Here is a 21,214-nt window from a genome sequence, read left to right on the forward strand (position 1 = left end):
TAGAGCAAATCTGTGGCAGTATAATAATAAAAAGTAATGTTATTATAGTAATAACTAGAGGCCCAGTGAACGAAATTCATGCACGGGGGTGTGTGTCCCTCAGCCCAGCCTGCACCCTCTCCAATCTGGGACCTCTCGAGGGATGTCCAACTACCCGTTTAGGCCCAATCCCGATCGGGCCTAAACGGGCAGTCGGACATCCCTCTCACAATCCAGGACTGCTGGCTCCCAACTGCTCGCCTGCCTGCCTTCCTGATTGCCCCTAACTGCTTCTGCCTGCCAGCCTGATCACCCCTAACCACTCTCCTGCCAGCCTGATTGATGCCTAACTGCTCCCTTGCCAGCCTGTTTGCCCCTAACTGCCCTCCCCTGCAGGCCTGGTCACCCCTAACTGCCCTCCCCTGCAGGCCTGGTCACCCCTAACTGCCCTCCCCTGCAGGCCTGATCCCCCCAACTGCTCTCCCCTGCAGGCACAGGTCCCCCCCCCCCCCACTGCCCTTCCCTGCAGGCCTGGTTGCCCCCAACTTCCCTCCTCTGCCAACCTGGTGACCCCTAACTGCCCTCCCCTGTAGGCTTGATTGCCCACAACTGCCTTCCCTTGCAGGCCTGGTCCCTCCCAACTGCCCTCCCCTGCTGGCCTGATTGCCCACAACTGCCCTCCCTTGCAGGCCTGGTCCCTCCCAACTGCCCTCCCCTGCTGGCCATCTTGTGTTGGCCATCTTGTGTCCACATGGGGGCAGCCATCTTTGACCACATGGGGGAAGCCATTTTGTGTATTGGAGTGATGGTCAATTTACCTATTACTCTTTTATTAGATAGGATAGAGGCCTGGTGCACTGGTGGGGGCCGGCTGGTTTGCCCTGAAGGGTGTCCTGGATCAGGGTGGGGGTTCCCCTGGGGCATGGGGTGGCCTGGGTGAGGGGCCTGTGGTAGTTTGCAGGCTGGCCACGGCCCTCGGTGACCCAAGCAGTGGCCCTGGTATCTGGGATTTATTTATCTTCTATAATTGAAACTTTGTAGCCTTGAGTGGAGGCCTGGGCAGGCCAGGGTGTGAGGAAAGCTTGGGTTCCTCCATTGCCGGGGAAACCCAAGCCTCCTGCTTGCTCCATGGCTGCAGCCATCTTGGTTGGGTTAATTTGCATACTCACTTCTGATTGGCTGGTGGGCATGGCTTGTGGGTATAGCAGAGTGGTGGTTAATTTGCATATTACTCTTTTATTAGATAGGATTATTAATTACTAAAGTTACTGTTTATTAGATATCTGCCATGTTACAACCAATTCTTAATCTATATTAGATCATATTAGTTCATTTAATTTTCATAACAACTCTGTGTGATAGATATAATTATCCCATTTGAGGAAACTGAGGCTCAGTTACATAGGGTGACTTTCCCAATGTCAGGCATATAATCAGTGACTGTGAGAGGCCAGCAAGAGCTAGTTTTGGATGCTGCCACGAAGGGCAGTGGTAGGATGGTTTTTAAAGGATCTAGAAGGAATGCTAAAAGGAGATGGTTGACTTTCTACCTCAGTGACACTTGGCATAGCACTGAGAAGTTGCCTATGGAAGAGTTACGGAGAAAGTTCTACCCCCTCTGATTCAGTGTAGATTGCACTAAGGCTGAGATTGATTGCGAAAACCAACAACATTGAGAATGAGAGCACTGATCTTATTCTCTGACACACCAAGGCTCTCCAGTCCAACTCATCCAGCCATAGGCTGAGATAAAGCACACAAACAAATGAGAAACAAGAACATGAAAAGCCTGTTAATGAATCCAGTTAAGACAATTTTATATTCCACATCCCAAGAGGAGTTCAATACCATATAAGACAGCCTGTCTCTTCTGAGGAGGGAGAGGGGTCCCTCACAATCAATAGCTGATATTGATATTAGAGGGCTGATCTGGCTCAGAATATCACAGAGTAGCCCCTAACTGTTCCCATTTCAAAGATCTGTAATACTCCCTGCACCCCTCTCTTCACTTCTGGATGGAGCCTGCTAAGTAACCTTACCATATGATGGAATGTTGTTTCCTCCACATGGTTTGGACTTTATATATTTTTAAAAAGAGACAAATATTTGACTTGACCTAATAGTATTAGGGCCTTCTTAATACTCTGAAGTACTAGTATACTCAAAGGCACACCTGGGACAATTCATTATTTCTTTATAAGACTTAATCTTATCCCTAAATAGCAAGAACATACTAAAGAACCTTTTATAGGCTGGCACATAACTTTGTTGTCATTGGTACTTTGAAGGTGATATTTCCTTGGAAATATAGGTGAGTATGCCAGTATCCCTTTTCCAATGTGATTGAAAGATTCAGAAAAAGATATAGACAAGATATATACATGGGTGTAGTATATAAGTTTCATTTCCTACATAGTGATACATATCATCAGGGCCCATTTAGTTTAGCAAAATCCTACTGATTCTAAAAAACTTCTCCATTCCTCTAAATCTAAAAAAAGGTTTGGTTTTTTTGTGTGTGTGTGTGTTTTTTTATATTTTTATTGATTTCAGAGAGGAAGGGAGGGGAAGAGAGAGATAGAAACATCAATGATGAAAGAATCATTGATCGGCTGCTTCCTGCATGCTCCACACTGGAGATCGAGCCCGAAACCCAGGCATGTGCCCTGACCTGAAATCGAAACGTGACCTTCTGGTTTAGAGGTCGAAGCTCAACCACTGAGCCATGCCAGCTGTGCCTAAGTTTTGAAATAAGCACAGTTCACTGCCTTTCTAGAATCATCAGCACTTTATTTCAAGATTTATTCTAGTCCAGGGGTCCTCAAACTTTTTAAACAGGGGGCCAGTTCACTGTCCCTCAGACCATTGGAGGGCCGGACTATAGTTAAAAAAAAAAGTGAACAAATTCCTATGCACACTGCTAAATCGGCTACTAAGCAGGACAGGCAATGGCGGCAAAAACACCCGGCGGGCCGGATAAATGTCCTCGGAGGGCCTAATGTGGCCCGCGGGCTGTAGTTTGAGGACCCCTGCATCTAGTCTTTCTGTAAGATCTTACTAAACTAAATTCTCATCTTGGCAGCACTTTCACTAATGGGATTAAAACCTATCTCTCTCAGCATAATAAAGGCAGGGCCATTGTCTACATTTGTTCACTATTATATTTTTAGAGTGTATTATAAAGCCTTGTAAATAACTAGAGTTCAATAAATATTTAATGAATGAGTAAATTCTTGAATGAACCAATGCATGAATAAATGAACAATGAGCTCAGGTCAATATTTCCCCACTCCAAGCTGCTCTGAATCAAGTTATATTATCCTCTCTAAAATTAAACCAATACACTAATTGTTGATAAGGAGACAAGGTGATAAGGATTTAATAATGCCACTATTAGGGTCAAATGTGTTTGAGAGGAGAAAGAAAGGGAGGGAAATGGGGAGATAGGAAGAGAAATAAGTAGACATGAGGAGAATCAGGGAGAGGACATGAGGTAGAGGAAGAAAGAGAATGAATGAATTCCTAGAGTTTACTTAACAGAAAAGAATAAATGAGTAAGGTAGAATATCAGGGATCAACCTCAGAGCTAGTTGTTTTAAGGATCAGATCCTAATTTCAATATGCTTAGTTTACTACCTGCTTACAATAACAGGGCCTGGATATCACATATATTATTAATATAATATTAATAATAATTATTAATATATTATTAATATACCATATTTAATTCTCTGCAACAATGATTTGCTGTTTAAATAAATATGAATAAGCCCCACTTTTTTTGTAAGAACAGTCTATTTTCCTGATTTTTAGAACAGTGATCTTCCTGTTAATCTGATCTCTCCAAAATCAATGGCTTTACTAAGATAAATTAGCTATAAATCCCCGCATTAGCTCAGAGCACTGTGCTACTCAGTGGTTGCATGTTCTTAGACATATCCCTTTCCCCCCTTGTGTCTGTTTCCCTATAAAGACAGGAATATTAATATCTACCCTATAGACTTTAAGCTATGAATGCTTACAGGAGACAAAAAAGGTCATTATATAGTAATAGAGGGGTAAATTCATCAAGAAGATATAACAATCATAAATATTTATGCACCCATACTAACACCTAAATATATAAAGCAAATACTAACAGAAATAGAAGGAGAAATAAACAGCAATACAATAATAGTTAGGAACTTTAATACCCCACTACCAACAATGGATAAATCATCCAGACAGAGAATCAATAGGAAATAGCAGATTTGAACAACACTATAGACCAGAGATTTTCAACCTTTTTCATCTCCTGGCACACATAAGCTAATTACTAAAATTCTGTGGTACACCAAAAAATATATTTTTTGCTGATCTGACAAAAATAAAGGTATAATTTTGAGCCATTCACACCAAATTGCTATTGTTGTGTTGGTTGTTGTCCTTCTTTTATTTGATAATCTAAGGGAAAAGAAGTTAGTACCCCTGACTAAATAGTGCCCAGCCATGGCACACTGGTTAAAAATCACTCCTATAGAGCAAATAGATCTAACAGACTATACAGAACATTCTATATAACAGCAATAGAATAAACATTCTTCTCAAGCACACATGGATCATTTTCTAGAGTCAGCCATATGTTAAGTCACAAAAGGAAAATTCTCAAAAATTCACATATAAACCAATGAAACAGAACTGAGAGCTCAGAAATAACCCCTCACATACATGGCCAAATAATATTTGAAAAGGGAGCCAAGAATACTCAATGGAGAAATCTTAGTCTTCTCAATAAATGGTCCTGGGAAAACTGGATATCCGCATGCAAAATAATTATATTAGAAACCTATCTTAAACCACTCACTAAAATTGATTTGAAAGGAATTAAAGATTCTAATGTAAAACCCGAAACTGTAAAACTCCTGAAGAAAACATAGGGAAAACATTGGTCTTGGCAATGATATTCTGGATGTAACACCAAAAGCACAAGTAAGCAAAATAAACAAGCAGGGCTATATCAGACTAAAAAGTTTCCATACAGCAAGGGAAGCCATTAACAGAATGAAGAGGCAACATATGGAATGGCAGAAAAATATTTGCAAAAAATGTACCTGATAAGCAGCAATTATTCAAAATATATAATGAACTCATATAACCCAATACCAAAAACAAACAAACAAAAAACCCCACAAATAACCCAATTTAAAAATAGGCAGAGAAACTGACGAGATGTTTTTCCAAAGGAGACATACAAATAAATGGCCAACAGGTACAGGAAAAGATGCTCAACATCACTAATCATCACGGAAATGCAAATATAAACCATGATGAGATATCACCTCACACTTGTAGGAATGGCTATCATAAAAAGACAGGAGATAACAAATATTGGTAAGAGTGTGGATAAAAAGGGATCTTGTGCAATGTTGGTGGGAATGTAAATTGGTACAGTTATTATGAAGGATTCTCAAAATTAAAAATAGAACTACATGAAGGGACCTAGATAGTATTATGCTAAGCGAAATAAGCCAGTCAGAGAAAGACAAGTATCACATGATCTCACTAATATGTGGAATCTAATGAACAAAATAAACTGATGAACAAAATACATCCAGAGACATAGAAGCATGGAACAGACTGACGAGTCTCAGAGGGAAGGTGAGGGTGGGTGGGTAGGTGGGAGGGGAGGGTAACCAAAGAACTTATATGCATATATGCATAAGCCATGGACACAGACAATAGTGTGGTGAAGGCCTGGAGGGGTTGAGTGCGGGGGGAGGGGGGTATCAATGAAGAAAAAATGGGGACATCTGTAATACTTTCAACAATAAAGATAAACTGAAAAAAAAATAAGATGAGACTTTAAAAAATAAATGGGAATATTATTGAAGAAAAAAAATAGAATTACTATATGACCCAGCGATCTTACTTCTGGGTACATATGTGAAGGAAATAAAATTATTCTCAAAGAGATCTGCACCCTCGTGTTCACCACAGCATTATTTACAACTCAAGGCCTGGTGCATAAAATTTGTGCATGGGTAGGGTCCCTAGGCCTGGCCAGTGATCAGGGCCAATCTGGGGTGACCAGCAAGGCAATTGGGGCACCCCTGCTGGCACCCACCTTGGCTGGCCTGGGGCCTGCAGGCTGGTGGCAGCTCCTGTGTTGAGCACCTGCCCCCTGGTGGTCAGTACGCATCATAGCAACCAGTTGTTCCAATGGTTGGTCAATTTGCATATTAGGCTTTTATTATATAGGATAGTCAAGGCATGGAAACAACCTAATTGTCTATTGATGAATGAATGGATAAAAATACATATATATATATGTACACACACACACACACACACACACACACACACACACACACACATTAGAGGCCTGATGCACAAAATTGGTGCAAGGGGCTCGGCCCTCACAGCTGCAGCTTCATCTGGAAGGTCAATTGGCTGTCCGGTCTAATGAGCATATTACACTTTTATTTTTATAGATATATAGATACTATTCTGCCATAAAACAAAGGAAATCCTGCCATCTGTGATAACATGGATAAGTTGAGGGTATTATGCTAAGTGAAATAAGTCAGGCAGAGAAAGTCTAATACCATTTGTTATCAATTACATGAAATCTAAAAAAGAAAACTGACCTGATAGAAACAGTGTAAACTGATGGTTGCCAAGTGTGGGGGCTCGGCCAGATGGGTGAATGAGGTTAAAGGGCATAAACTTACAGTTATAAAATTAATAATATGTGGCTATCTAATCTACAGTATGGTGACTATAGTTCACAATACTGTACTGTATACTTGAAAGTTGCTAAGAGTAAATCTTAAAAGTTTCCAACAGACACACACACATACATCAAAACAAGGTAACCATGTAAGGTAATAGTGTGTTAACTTACCTTACTGTGATAATCATTACACAAAACTTATATATATATATATCAAATCATTACATGGTACATACACAATGTTGTTTGTCAATTATATTTCAATAAAGCTGGAAAAAATCTATTCTACCTCCTTTAAAAGGGTAACTGTAAACTGCAATGAAATATGTAAAAGCCACTTTATAAAATTTAAACTTTCTAAAAGTCTAAGGAATTATTAATTTTTCAATATTCAGGTCACAATTATAATTTAATTCCATGCAACACTGGGTGTTGCCTGTGTCTTTCAGGCATTAGTTCTTTCAAGTAAGAAGGCTGCGGAAGGCTCAGATGACATGGACAATAATGATTATTAAAATTCCAGGCAAATTCTACCACGAACAATTCTCTTACTGTAAAAATTCATGAATGGTACAAAGCCACATATTTTTTTTTTTGCAAAATATCCTAACATCAACAATTTGAAACAACTAGGTTTTGAACTTTGAAAGACAATATTCTGCACTCTAAACCATGTTATTAGTTATGAAAATGCAAAGTTAATCCCAAAGATATTTACATAAAAATAATCATAAAAATCCTACAGAGCAATTTTATTAAGCAGTTCTACCTGGCAAAGATCTAATGTGAAAAGCATGATGATTTTGAAATACGAGTATGAAATTGGGTTCTTTAAAAAATGTGTGTAAATGGAATTATCCCTGGAAGTTATTTTTTGAAATGGGCAAAAATGCCCACAATATGTCATAAATACTGGATTTCTGCTCAGAGCAGTGATGGAGAGTCACCCTGCCTGTCACAGCAAGAGCTCCTGACAAAGGCTGAGAGTACCCGCACAGCAGGCTGCTTATTCATTATCTAGAACGCTAGATAGAAAATTGTCAGCTTCCAATAGTTTGGTGGGATGAGGTATGAATACTGTACAAAGAACTGACAGAGAAAAGAGATTCAAAATCCGATTCCACTGCAAATGACCTCCCTGAGTGACCTCTGAATTGGAACTGGGCTGTGACATCAACATTCTACTCAACAGGGCAGGTGACTGAATCCTCAAGGGCACACACTATGGCCCAGAAATGCAACAATACTGCAAAACAGGTCAGCGCAGGAAAGAAGAACCACACCTATACACTCATCTTGCTCAGCAGATGGCCTTCAGCAAGAATGTAAAATAAATTTTGACACTGAAAATAGTCCCCGGAGAAAAGCAACAACATCTCACTAATCCACATTCTATGAAGGTTTCAGCTATTCCAGAAGGCCACCTTTATTTTGCAATTGAAAAGTGATAATGCTTTTGAGAGACAAAAATTATTCAGATACTTTGTGTCCCCCTGCCACCTTCACCTACTGTCCCAAGCCTGGTGTAGCTATTTGTCCCAAATACTGTGCTTTAAATGACTAGAATAGCCCTTGGCTTTCTTCCAGGCTCTTAGCATCTTCCTTTTATGGCTAGATTATTTCTCCCTTTCACACCTCTCCCAGGGATTTGGGGACAAGATTAAGAGGATTGCAGCAGCAGGAGGGCAGGTGCTAGGAGTGCCTCCCTCCATCACATTTAGTGTGCTAGCAGAACCTCTGCAGGCCTGTGGTCTGGAGAACCCCTAAGCAGAGTTCAGTCTGGCTGGATTCTCAGAAAAACTTACAGCTTTCAATTTCCAAGGTGCAGTTTTGTTCATCCAGTGGGTACCGCCTTAGGTCCATCATGCAGGCAGCTGTGGTTGTGATTCTAGAAGAGAAAGAGCAAGGATACATGCTGTTAGCTGGTCCGTGGCTAGAATTGGAAAAATTAAATCCAAGGATCAAAGAGGACAGAACTGGGCCTGTAGGAGACCGACTTGGCCAAAACTCTAATGAAAAGTGAGTATAGCAAACTTGGGATAACCACTTACCCTTAGAATCTCGTGCTGATTTGTAAAATAAAAAGACTGGACCAAATCAGTATTTTCCCAGTGTGTGGTCCATGATCTAGGTGTACAAAATCACCTGGGAGTGTTTGACAGACAGGCAGTTCCCATGCTCCAGAATGTTGTGTTTTGGGGGGGGGATGGGGCAGTCCCAGGACTCTTATTTTAGCATCACAGGTGTTTAAGGGTATCAACATAGACATTCTTCTTCCATTCACCTCGTTTCTCCTCCCTTTCTGTAGACCCTGAAATCTAATCTTCAATCAATTTTGGCTTTGACCCATCATTTTTGAGCTTTCTGTGCATAGAATAGTACTTTGCAAGTGCTTTAATACAAGTCACAATCAGCCTTCCATTTATCACTTGAATTGCTCTGTCCTGCCTGAGTGATCTTATATTCTTATGACCTGTTAGAGAGCTTTCTCCTATGGGCTGGTAGAGTTATTTATTTAGAACAGTTGGTTCTTTTATTATTTTATCAGAGAGAAAAGAATATGTTCCTTTAATGTCTTTATGTTTCTCTGTCATCATTCTTCCATAATCTCTCTGCAGAAGGAGCCAAACAGCATACAGTCATAAACGATTTATCAACATATGTTTTCTGAACAATGAGGCAGCATAAGGTCATGAAAAAACACACACACACAAGTCTTAGAACACAACAGACACAGGTCTGAATTCTAATTCGGCCTCACTGACTGATTCACATCAAGATGGTTAATATCTCCTAAGAAACCTTAGTTTTTTTGTCTATAAAAAGGGGGGGGGGTTATTAATAACAATAACACTTACCTAACAGGGTTTATGTAAGAACGGATATAATAATTTATATAAAGAATATAAAAGAGTAATGGCATATAATAGGTCCTTTAAAAATTTATATCTGGCTGCCCTGGCTGCTATGGATCAGTGGTTAAAGCATTGGCCTGTATACCGAAGGGCACATATTGATTCCCAGTCAAGGGCACATATCTGGGTTGCAGGTTTGAGCCCCAGCCCCCAGTTGGGATGCGTGTGGGAGTCAACCAATAGATTTATCTCTCTCACATGAATGTTTCTTCCTCTCTCTCTCTCTCTCTCTCTCTCTCTCTCTCTCTCCCTCCCTCCCTCCCTCCCTGCCTCCCACTCTAAAAATAAATGGAAAAAATATCCTTGGATAAGGATTAACAAAAGAAATTTTAAAAAATTACATCTGCTAAAGATAACTATGAGTAGAAATGGATGTTGAATGTGACCAACTTTGCCAGACTAGTCTGAGAGAGGCACTCTACTATGTTTTGGGAACAGAGAAATAAGGTGCAGGCAGAAACAGTCCATAGCTAGACCTTTTCCATTAAAAGGTCTTGGACAGAACTTGGACAAGTAAACCAAGTAGACTGAGTCTGTAGAATTCCTGTTAGGTGTGAGAGTCCAACTCCTCCGTTGTAGGATGAAAATACAGTAGTGACCCCTTATCTATGGCTCCATTTTCTGTCGTTTTGGCTTTCTGCATTCAACTGTGTCCTGAAAATTGAGTGCAAAGTTCCAGAAATAAACTATCCATAGTTTTAAATTGCGTGATGTTCTCAGCAGAATGCAATCTCATGCTGTTCTGCTCCGCCCTGCCCAGGATGTGAATTCCCCCTTTGTTCAGTGTCTCCACACTGGAGATGCCTCCCACCTGTGAGTCACTTAGTTGCCATCTTGGTTAGCAGATGGGCTGTCCAGGTATCGTGGTGCTTGTCTTGTGTTCAGGTACCCTTCCTTTACTTTACTTTAGAATGGCCCCAAAGTAGTCACGCTAGTAACTCAGACATGCCAAAGAGAAGCCGGAAGTGCTTCCTTTATGTGAAAAGGTATATACGTACAGGGAAAACCCCCCAGAATCTAGGGTTCAGTACTGTCTGTGGTTTCAGGCATCCGCTGGGGGTCTTGGAACACATCCCCACAGATAGGGGGTACTACTGTGACAAAAGGGAGGGAGCCATAAACAGATGCCTGACTGTGTAACTCAGTGAAGTTTGCAATCACTACTATAGGTTGTGGTTCACACTTCCTGCTGTACCTATTCATGGCAGTTAACATCTGGGAACCAGTGTTGTGAACAAGAAAAAGAAATCGACTAATGATATCACAGAAGCAGTGAGTTTCCACTCATGCTTAAAGAATAAAGTAGAAGAAAGTGTTTTTCTCACATGAACAACACCCATATTTACTCCAGTGCTTTGCATCTTTAATGTGGTAATATACTTCATAAAGCTGGAAAATATATAAATGTTTACTGGTTGATGTTTATGGGGCATTTGTGTCTCCTATTGGATTAAAGCAGAAACTCTGTAGCCAAAGTAATCCATTTGGAATCTTGATCATACAAGAGTGACCTGGGACAAGTGACTTGTATTCTCCAACACTTGGTTACCCTGAAAAATCTGAATTAGATACTTGCCATCATAATTTGTTGTGAAATGCTAAATGTAGAAAGAATCTGTAATTCACAACATGTTCTGTAACTTTTGTTATTACTACCTGCTAATGAGTAGATACAGTGATAACTCATTTGACCAGTGGTTTTTTGGTAGTATACATATGTGCCTGTATACATGAAAAAAATGTAGAATTATCACAGACTTATAAGCAAACCAGAGCTATACAATATGATGTAAATAGCGTCTGAACACATAAACATGCAAAAATATGCCATATGTGTATATGGAGCTCTAGTTAATAGATTTTAAGACAAAATACAGACATGCATCTGCTTGTTCCATGTATAAGAAACCTGCATCTTTTCCAGGTGTTTTGTGAGACTAAGAACCAGAACTGTGTTTGTCTTGTTTGTATCTTAAGTACTTTGCCAAGTGCATGGCATGTGTCACTAACCCAAGATTAGAATAGCAATAATAATAATTAATAATGACACAAAGAAAAGAAAAGTCATGGTTATAAGCATTCTCAAATGGAGGACATTAAAGCAACTCTCTATATTAAGTGCCTAATTAAATTTTAAAAATTCTCAAATAAGTTTGAAAGTCAAATCACTCTTATACAAGAAGCTACCTGGGATGAATCTTAGTCAGAAAATCCCAGTGAGAACACGAATCTATTATTTGGGGCTTTCTGATTTATAACAGGGGTGAGTTTCTCCAGGAATAAGTCAAAGCAACAACAATACTTAATGGGCTTTTCATGAACATGCCTTCCTGAATCCTGATAAACACCCCTAATGGGCCTTAAATTGAGCAACACCACTACTACAGTCTTTGAAGGGAGGCTACTAACTCTGCAGGATCCTGATTAAGTGTGAGGACCACTGTGAAACACATGGAGATGATTCTGTCTTCAGTCAAAGGAAAGAGTCCATGATGCCTCCAGAAAGTACCTCATTTACCAGTGGCAGGTCCTCCATAGTTAAAAGTAGAAATGGGTCTTCCCTGGGGCTGAATACTATTGCATGATAAAACACAATTTGAGAAAGGCCAATATTCTGACTGGGCTGAGAAATCTTTGAATACACACTTTATTCCTTAGCCACTGGGCACTGCTGTCCAAAACTGACTTGTGCTGTAAAATCCTCACACAGTCCCTTAAAGGCATCTATAAAATCAAAACATACAACAGCTATGCCAGAATTTTGTACCAAAGCCATGACCCATATTTAATGGTGTCATTATGTGAGATTTGATGATGCTACCATGTCATCCAAAGTTCGAATATGGCCAAAGAGAGTTAATAAGTAATAATAGATGCCTTCACCCCTCAGCCAATAGGAAAAAAAACCTCAGAATCATAATCAACAGACATGTTTCAGGCCTTTCAGCAGACTCTTCAGGAGGTGCTTCAGGTTAAAATGGGTCTTCACATGTGAGAAACTTGCTAGAATGTCAACCAGAGATTATAAGGAAGTAACTTTGAACTTCATCTTTGCTTGAATTTTTTATCTAGCTAACCCTCCACATTCCACAAAAATTTTTTTTTCAACAACTTCCTATGTTTTCTAAGAACATCAGGTGCCTCATCTCCAACTATATTCAAAACACAATGCTGTAATTCTCAGCATGCTTTTACTTTGTTCAAAATGTGCTTTTACTTAAAAGCACAACTTATTCTAGCCCTGGTCAGTGTGGCTCAGTTGGTTGAGTATCATCCCATGCACCCCATAGGGGGACGTATAGGAGGCAGCTGATCGAAGTTTCTCACACTGATGTTTCTTTCTCTCCCTCTCCCTTCCTTTCTCTAAAGAATCAATAGAAACATATTTTAAAAATAAATAAAATCACAACTTATTCTAATTATAAAGAATAAAGGAATCCTGTAGCATTAGTGGGCATCATTACTAGAGAAAAAATAGTATGTTAAAAATGTCATTTATCAAAAAAATATATTGCTACATATTTTGCTAGCTGCAAAACAAACTAATTAAAAATGTCAGCTAGAGGGGAAAAGATACAAATACTGAATTTTAGCATTAGAGTACAACCTGAAAATTTGAAAACTTTTAAGGAGCACATCTGAGTCACTTCTCCCAAAGGTACTTACAATTTTTTTTTTTTTGCTTTTACAACTCAAGTAGACTAACATTATTCAGTGTCTCACAATCATTTTTAGCCAGGAAACTAATTTCTCACCTATATCCCTCTTGTAATATGCTCTTGCTTGCTCTAGAGTAGGTCAATATTTCTGTAGGAGTTAGGTAACTGTCATTCTTGCCAATAATAACATACCTCACATTAATTAATCACTTACTAAGTTCTAGACACCATCTAGGGTTACTGAAATGTATCATCTTATTAACATGAGGAATGTCCTATTATTATTCCCATTTTAGGTCCTATTACTATTTCCATTTTGTAGGTGAGAAGATTGAGGCACCGAAAGGTAGAGTGGTTTTTTCAAGGGTCACAGAGTGAGTGCTAGAGTTGGGATTTGAATCTAGGGTGTCTGACTGGAGTCCACATACTTAACAAGTAAGCTATAATTAACTAGTTAGTTGACCTTGATAAAGTCATTTAGCTTCTCGACTTGCCCATTTCCTATATCCCAAATGAGCTAGAAAATTCTATAATCCTATGAAAACACATTACACGTTCTATGACCCTGCATATTTTGTAATTTTGTTTTATCCACACATTCAAATGCTGTACTTCACAGCTGTTCATCCTGTTTTAGTCAATTATGTAGATGAGCCTACCCCAGACAAGCAAACAAGGAGTCCCACTTCATATTCTCCCCTGACTGAAGGTCTCCCTCAGCATTCTCCTTCCAGCCTACGCTCTTGATTGACCTCCACAGAGGCCTTCTGCTTAAATTAATTCTCCAACACTCACACATAATTATTTGTAAAAGCTCTCAACAAGTCCTCCTATGGAGTCACATGCGCTACTAGGCTCAACCTTGTAATCACCAAAAAAGTAAGATTGCTAGCAATCATGGTCCCCTTGGATAAATCGTGGTTTTCAGATGAGAGCTATTTGTACTCTTCTGCAGCTGTTTGACCTTCTGTGACTCTGCTTTTCTGGAATCTTATCCTCTGGGAAGATACTGTGACTATTAAAGGGCTAGACAGGCTTCTGCTACAGATTCAGGTAGGATTCTGAAAGACATTTTCTTAAATAACATGCTGTGTATCCAAACAGCAGCACCTAACAAAGTCTCACTTTATGAGCATATAAATTCTATTCAATCAGAAATATTAATAGACATGGCCATATCAATCTAAGCCTTTATTATTCTCCTCCTGTCAGCCAGCCCCTTATTCACCAAAATTTCCCAAGTTACATTCCCAAGGGTATCATCCACAAATCCTGCCCTTATCTCAATGACAATATCCTCTCTTCTCTCTAAGTATGTCTTGAAGGAAGTCTGAGTCCCTGAGAAGAAAGTAATCATTCTATTTTTTGACTCAGCCTAACAACAGAAATCTGACTTCAGGTCATTGTAAGAGATTTTATTGAACCAAAGTAACTTACCAACTAGAAAGACACAGAGTTGGGACTCTGGTTATTTCAACAATTATTTTTTTGTGTGTTCATAATTTAAAACAATATTGTGCTGGATATTTTTTGTTGCATTCATTAAAATATATTTAAAATACTTTATTTGATTTGTGAATATCAGAGTCACACCATTTCAGAATAAATGCATCAGTTTTATTCTAGCCATGTAATTTTTTTTAACAAGTAAAAAAAAAAAGTGGTTTAGAGATGTTGATTTATAACTAGTCAGTGACAGACAGAGGTTACAACTTCAGATGGGTCTGGTATCATCCTACATAATAAAATGGTAATATGTAAATTACCATCACTCCGCTACGCCCACGATTGGGCCAGCAGGAGGCGCAGGGGGCGGGACTCAGGGTGGCCGGGGTAGCTGATTGGGCCAGCAGGACGCTGAGCCGGAGGCTTTCGGAAGGCCTGGTGCACCGGCGGACAGCCGGCCAGCTCCCCCGCGATCAAAAGCCAAAGCGGGGGAGCTGGCCGGCTGTCTGCTCCGGCACAAGGCCTTCCGAAAGCCTCCGGCATGGCGGAGGCTTTCGGAAGGCCTGGTGCACCGGCGGACAGCCAGCCCGCTGGTGCACCAGGTGCATGATTAAATCATGCACTGGGCCTCTAGTTTCTTTTAAATATCATCCAGTGTTATTTAAAAATATAAACTATATACTGGATGTCTCATTTGGCCTCTCCAACTCCACCCTCCATCCTTAACCATCAAGGTCTACAGCTCTAGAGACTAGACTGTAGGGTCTTCAAAAATTGCCTCTCTGGTTCTCTGGCTTTGGCCAATGGGGAGCAGGTCAGGAGTTTGTGGGAGGAAGGAGAATGAGATGAGGGATCTTTCCCCAGGTTCCCTTTCTATAGAACTTGTGTCCAGGTTCCCCTGACCATTCGCTCCTCTGCCCCTTTAAGTCTGGGATACTAGGAAGCCAATGGCAACTTTCTAATCCTCTCTCTGGGAGGGAAAAAGGGAGTGCTGTTCTGTCTCTTTGTAAATTGCCTTTTTATTATATTCTTCTCAAATTATCCCCTTTTCAATATGCCATCTGTTTCCTGTTGGGCCCCTGACTGCTGGAATATATTATAGAAATGTATTTAAAATCCGAGATTTTTCCGATTAGGCTGTCAAAGAAATTAGAAGTATTTCATTCCTGGGGTTTTAGGGATGAGGGCTGAAGGTCTCCTCCACCTTAAATAAGCTGCCTCCTTCCTATGAGTTTAGTCTCAGAACAGCACTGACAGGTTAAGAAGCCTTTTCCCTCTCTGTAGCTCCTCCACTGCTGGCCACTGTCTCATCAGTTGTATTGCCTTCATAATACTTGTCACTGTCTGAAATCATCCTGTGCATACATTTGTTTATTTGCTATTTTTTGAATCCCAAATAGACTCTGGGCCTATCATAAATTAGATTTTCCAGAAGTAGGCCCTAAAGGATGCTCATTAGGGATCATCAGTTGTGACTAAAGGGAGAAGAAGCCAAAATGGACAAAGGGAGAAATTGACGCAGGATGTCAGCCCAATGACATAACACTTCTAGGGGGAGTATGGCTCTCAGAATGACCTACATGGGACTGTGATGGCCTTTAAACTACCTCCCTCTCTCTCTCACACACACACACACACACACACACACACACACACTCACACACACACACACCATACACACACACACACACACACACACACACACACACACAGGCACGCACTGTCCCTGAGCAGCTGGCATCAGATTTCTCAGGAAAAGATATGCCCAATTAACTTTTTTTTCTCTCTTGAGATAAAACATTTGCTAAAAGCACAGTGGTAAACACTGACCCGGCCTCTAACATGACCTCACGCATACTTTCCCTGTGTCTATAGTGGCAAGTGTGATAACCTCAACCAGGGAAGGAAAATAGGTTTTATTGTTGTTACTGTGGCTGTTATTTTTTAAACACGAAAAATAAATTACACAGAGCTGCCTCCTGTCACATGCTGCCAACTCAACTTGTACTTCAAACGCCAACAAAATCCACAAACAATGCTGTCTCAGTCCTTTCTGTTACTCCGAAGTCTAATGGCAAAAGATTGCCATCTCAATAGTATGAAGATTAATAAGCAGAAACCAATTTATAAATGGAGTTGAGAGAGCCTGTAGGGGGCGCTCTCACACCCTAAACTTATCATCAATTACTCCAAATAGGAAGATATGTGATTTCCATCTCCAACAGCAAGCTGTTTTTCAACTGTATTATTTCAGCAGGAAGAGGGAGGATCTTCCCCTTGCCCAGCAACCACATAGCCAATGAAAGATTTTTATAACTCAGCCAATGAAAAACCATTACACTGTAAACTCCAAGTTTCCTCCAATGGACTTTTTGTTTACAACAGCCCCTCTACACTTCCCCTTTCCACTATAAAACCACCTTTCTCTCTGTTGTTCTTTGGACTTGTGAGTGATTCAACACTAGACTGCAGGTTCCAGGTTGCAATTCTTTGTTGTTCCCCAATAAACCCATTTTAGTGGAGAACTACCTGGCTTTCTATTTAAGGTCACCAATGGCATTTTTAATATTTACGAGTTAATTTTTTTACATAAAATAGGCACCAAATATGTGGGAAACTGCTTACCACAATTAGAAACTATAAATTTTTATTAGAAACTAGAGGCCCAGTGCATGACTGAATCATGCACGTGTAGGGTCCCCTACACGCTTTCACTTTTTGCGGTGGAGCTGGGTGCCTGTCCGCTGGTGCATCAGGCCTTTCAGAAGCCTCCAGCTCGGCGGAGGCTTCTGAAAGGCCTGGTGCCGGAGCAGACAGGCACCCAGGTCCCCCACTTTTGTTTTGTTTTTTTTTGTTTTTGTTTTTGCTGTGAAAGAGCTCATTTATTGGGATGGTGGACTCAGTGGATCCAAAGTGGAGAGCTGGTGAAGGGATCGGTGGCTTCCAGTTTCAAGCGCTGGTTCTCAGTCCTGCGGCACCTGTTTATGGATCGCTTCTGCGAGGCTGGGCCAGGTCAGGGCCGCACGCACTTTGGCATCCGGGCCAGGGATGCTCTCCAGGCCCCACAGGGTGAAGCGGCTGAAACTGGCGGAGGCACGAATAAAGCGGTCCAAGTCCCACTCCAGCGCCTCCGCGGCTTCCACCAGCTCCTGCTCGTCCTTGTCGGATCCCGCTAAAAAGTCCTGCTTCCCCACCGACTTCTCTTCCATCACCATCACGTATCCCAGCAGGCCAGGCGGCACCTCCACCTCCTCGCCCCTAAGACTGCGGCCCCGAAACGACACTTCAGTCCATCGGGACCCTGACGGATGGCCAGGGTGAAAAAGCGCCCCACAGGGGCGGGCAGTTAACCTGGACTTCACAGGGCAGGAGGTACAGCGTGTGCTCAGAGTGACGGGGCGTAGGTGGATGTGGTGCTTCTCCATGTCTTCCTCGTCGCTGCTCTCCATCCTCTGCCAGGTTTCTGTGGCTCGCTGACTGAGGCTAGAGCTCGCTCCCCCACTTTTGATAGTTCGTGGCCGCTGAGGGGGGCTACCCTGCTGTTGAGAGGTGCAGGGGGTGGGATCCCCTCAGCGGCCCCGGATCTGGCCGTTGAGAGGCACAGGGGGCGGGAGTCCCGCCCCCTGCGCCTCTCAACAGCAGCGTAGCCCCGCTCAGTGGCAGCGGATCCGTGCCTCTCAATGGCCAGATAGGCCACCCCGAGTCCCGCCCCCCAGCCTCCCGCCGCCCAATCGTGGGCGTAGCGGAGTGATGGTAATTTACATGGTACTCTATTATTAGATAGGATACATAATAAGCCATGATGGTTACTGCTTATCTAATCAGCAAAAATTTGAAGAAATTATAATATTTTAGTACTAGAGATTCTGCAGAGAAATAGATCCTCTCACACATGCTGCTGGTAGAATTTTAAATTGGTACAAACTTCCTAGACAGTAATTTGGCAACATTAATCAAAACCCACCAAATGTACCAATTTTTGTTTCTAAAATTTCACTTTAAGAAGTCAATGTGAGCCTTGGCTGGGTGGCTCAGTTGGTTAGAGCATCAACCAAGGTTGCGGGTTTGATCCCTGGTCAGGGCACATATAAGAATCAACCAATGAATGCACAAATAAGTGGAACAACAAATTGATATCTCTCTCTTTCTCTCTCTCTCTCTCTCACACACACAAATCAATCAATAAAAAAATTCAAGAAGTTAATGTGAAAACAAAATAATACAAAACTACATAGAAGTATACTTAGTACAACTTTAAACTGGGAAAAATGAAAAGATTCTATATATCACATCTAGGGATATTTAAATGCATTTTGATTTAGTCATATGATGTAATAAGAAAACACTTTGAGAGCAGTGGGGCATAGAAAGTGTTCTGGATTTTTTTTTTGTAGATAAAATAGCATATTAGAAAGCAGTGCAGTATAATTAACATTTATAAAAGGTATACTGAATACACAGATAAATGAGCCTATCTAATAAAAGAGTGATATGCAAATTAACCATCACTCAGCTATACCCACAAGCCACACCCATCAGCCAATCAGGAGCGAGTATGCAAATTACCCTAACCAAGATGGCTGTGGCCACGGAGGGAGCAGGAGGCTTGGGTTTCCCAGGCAATGGAGGAAGCAAAGCTTTCCACACACCCTGGCCAGCCCAGGCCTCCACTCAAGGCTACAAAGTTTCAATTATAGAAGATAAATAAATCCCAACAAAAATGGCTGTGGCCCTGGAGCGAGCAGGAGGCTTGGCTCCACTCCAGGCAACAAAGTTTTAATTATAGAAGATGAATAAATCCCAGATACCAGGGCCTCCGCTTGGGTCACCCGGGGGTGTGGCTGGCCTGCAAACCACCACAGGCCTGTTGCCCAGGCCACCCCATGCCCCAAGGGAACCCCCACCCTGATCCGGAACACCCTTCAGGACAAACCAGCTGGCCCCCACCCGTGCATCAGGCCTCTATTCTATCTAATAAGAGTAATATGCAAATTGACTGTCACTCCAACACACAAGATGGCTGCCCCTATGTGGTCAAAGATGGCTGCCCTCATGTGGACACAAGATGGCCACCACAAGATGGCCAGCAGGGCAGGGCTGTTGGGAGGGACCAGGCCTGCAAGGGAGGGCAGTTGAGGGTGATTAAGCCTGCAGGGGAGGGCAATTAGGGGTGACCAGGTCGGCAGAGGAGGGCAGTTGGGGGTGACCAGGCCTGCAGGGAAGGGCAGTTGGGGGGGACCCAGGCCTGCAGGGAAGGGCAGTTGGGGGGGACCCAGGCCTGCAGGGGAGAGCAGTTGGGGGGGACCAGGATTGGGCCTAAACAGGCAGTCGGACATCCCTTGAGGGGTCCCAGATTGGAGAGGGTGCAGGCTGGGCTGAGGGACCCCCCCCCCCGCCCCCGTGCACGAATTTTGTGCACTGGGCCTCTAGTTAAAATATAAAGTAAGAAGTGGGAATATTGTTTGTTTTATTTTCTTACATTTTCTAAAATTTTACTCTTCCTATGATGACTGTGTATTGCTTTTCTTTCTGAAAACTGTTAAGATAATTCTCCCTAACTGCTTAGTCTCCTCCAAGACTATTCATTGCTACTTGTTTATTATTTGCCATAGCATTTGTTCATATATGAGAAATTTGATAATGCAGAGGATTACATTTCATGGTTGAAAATGTGGTCAGCATGCTGGAGCAAATTAGGTGCTTCGATAAATTTCCTGTGCCATTAAAATATTGGTGGACATGTCATCATTTGATTATGTATTCTGAAGGTAGAAAATATGATTAAATGATATGCACATATATCATTTATACACAAATATCTTTCTGATAACTGAATTCCTTCCATAAGATCTTAACAATTACTGTTCTAACTTGACTCTCCAGTGACTTGGAACTCTTTCTGAAAGGAATGGATTCCATTTTTTGAAAACTATGATCACCAGAAAGTTTTTCTAGATTTAACCGAAGTTTCAGTTTCTTTAATTGTAAATTGTTATTTCATGTATTTCACAGTTTTTTGTCTAATCAATGTTTCTTTTTTCCTTGGTGATTCGTTAGAGTATTTTTGTTATTTTGTTGTCATCAAAATTATCAATTATTTACATTTTTATTTCTTAAACTGCTTTATGTCTAGACAACCTTCTCCACCCTGAGATGAGATCAAGATATCACACTTTCAAATTTCATAGTAATTCTTAAAATTCATCTGGAATGGTGTGACATTGTGTATGCTGAGAATATACCCTACGTTTTTCATGGAAACAATGGGCAACCACTTTTTTTTTTTTTTTGGCCTAGCAAATTTTTCTTTTTTCACAAATGCAGTAATTAAAGAGAATATTAATGAACTGGGTTTGCATAATTGCTGGTAAGAATATTAAATTGGTTCAACCTTTATAAAGGGCAATTTGGATATCAGAACTTTTCACTTATTGGCCAGTTACTTTACTTTTAGGGTTTATCAGGGGACATAGTCACAGAAGAGGACAAAGAAGCATGTACAA

The 21,214-nt window shown here is 41.2% G+C and overlaps 1 protein-coding gene across 2 annotated transcripts in view; it reads right to left on the bottom strand.

The window, feature by feature from the left end:
* The window catches only part of GABRB2 (gamma-aminobutyric acid type A receptor subunit beta2), a gene marked incomplete at both ends in the record, with an annotated part of 197,522 nt that overhangs the window by 92,946 nt on the left and 83,362 nt on the right, over positions 1–21,214 (bottom strand). For both annotated transcript variants that reach the window (XM_079773294.1, XM_079773293.1), the window contains one exon: positions 8,497–8,579. In XM_079773294.1, coding sequence (XP_079629420.1) covers positions 8,497–8,579 — 83 coding nt within the window. The remainder of the gene's footprint in view (positions 1–8,496; positions 8,580–21,214) is intronic.

The sequence above is a fragment of the Cnephaeus nilssonii genome, assembly GCF_951640355.1.
Source record: "Cnephaeus nilssonii genome assembly, chromosome: 5".
In the NCBI taxonomy this organism is placed as follows: Eukaryota; Metazoa; Chordata; class Mammalia; order Chiroptera; family Vespertilionidae; genus Cnephaeus; species Cnephaeus nilssonii.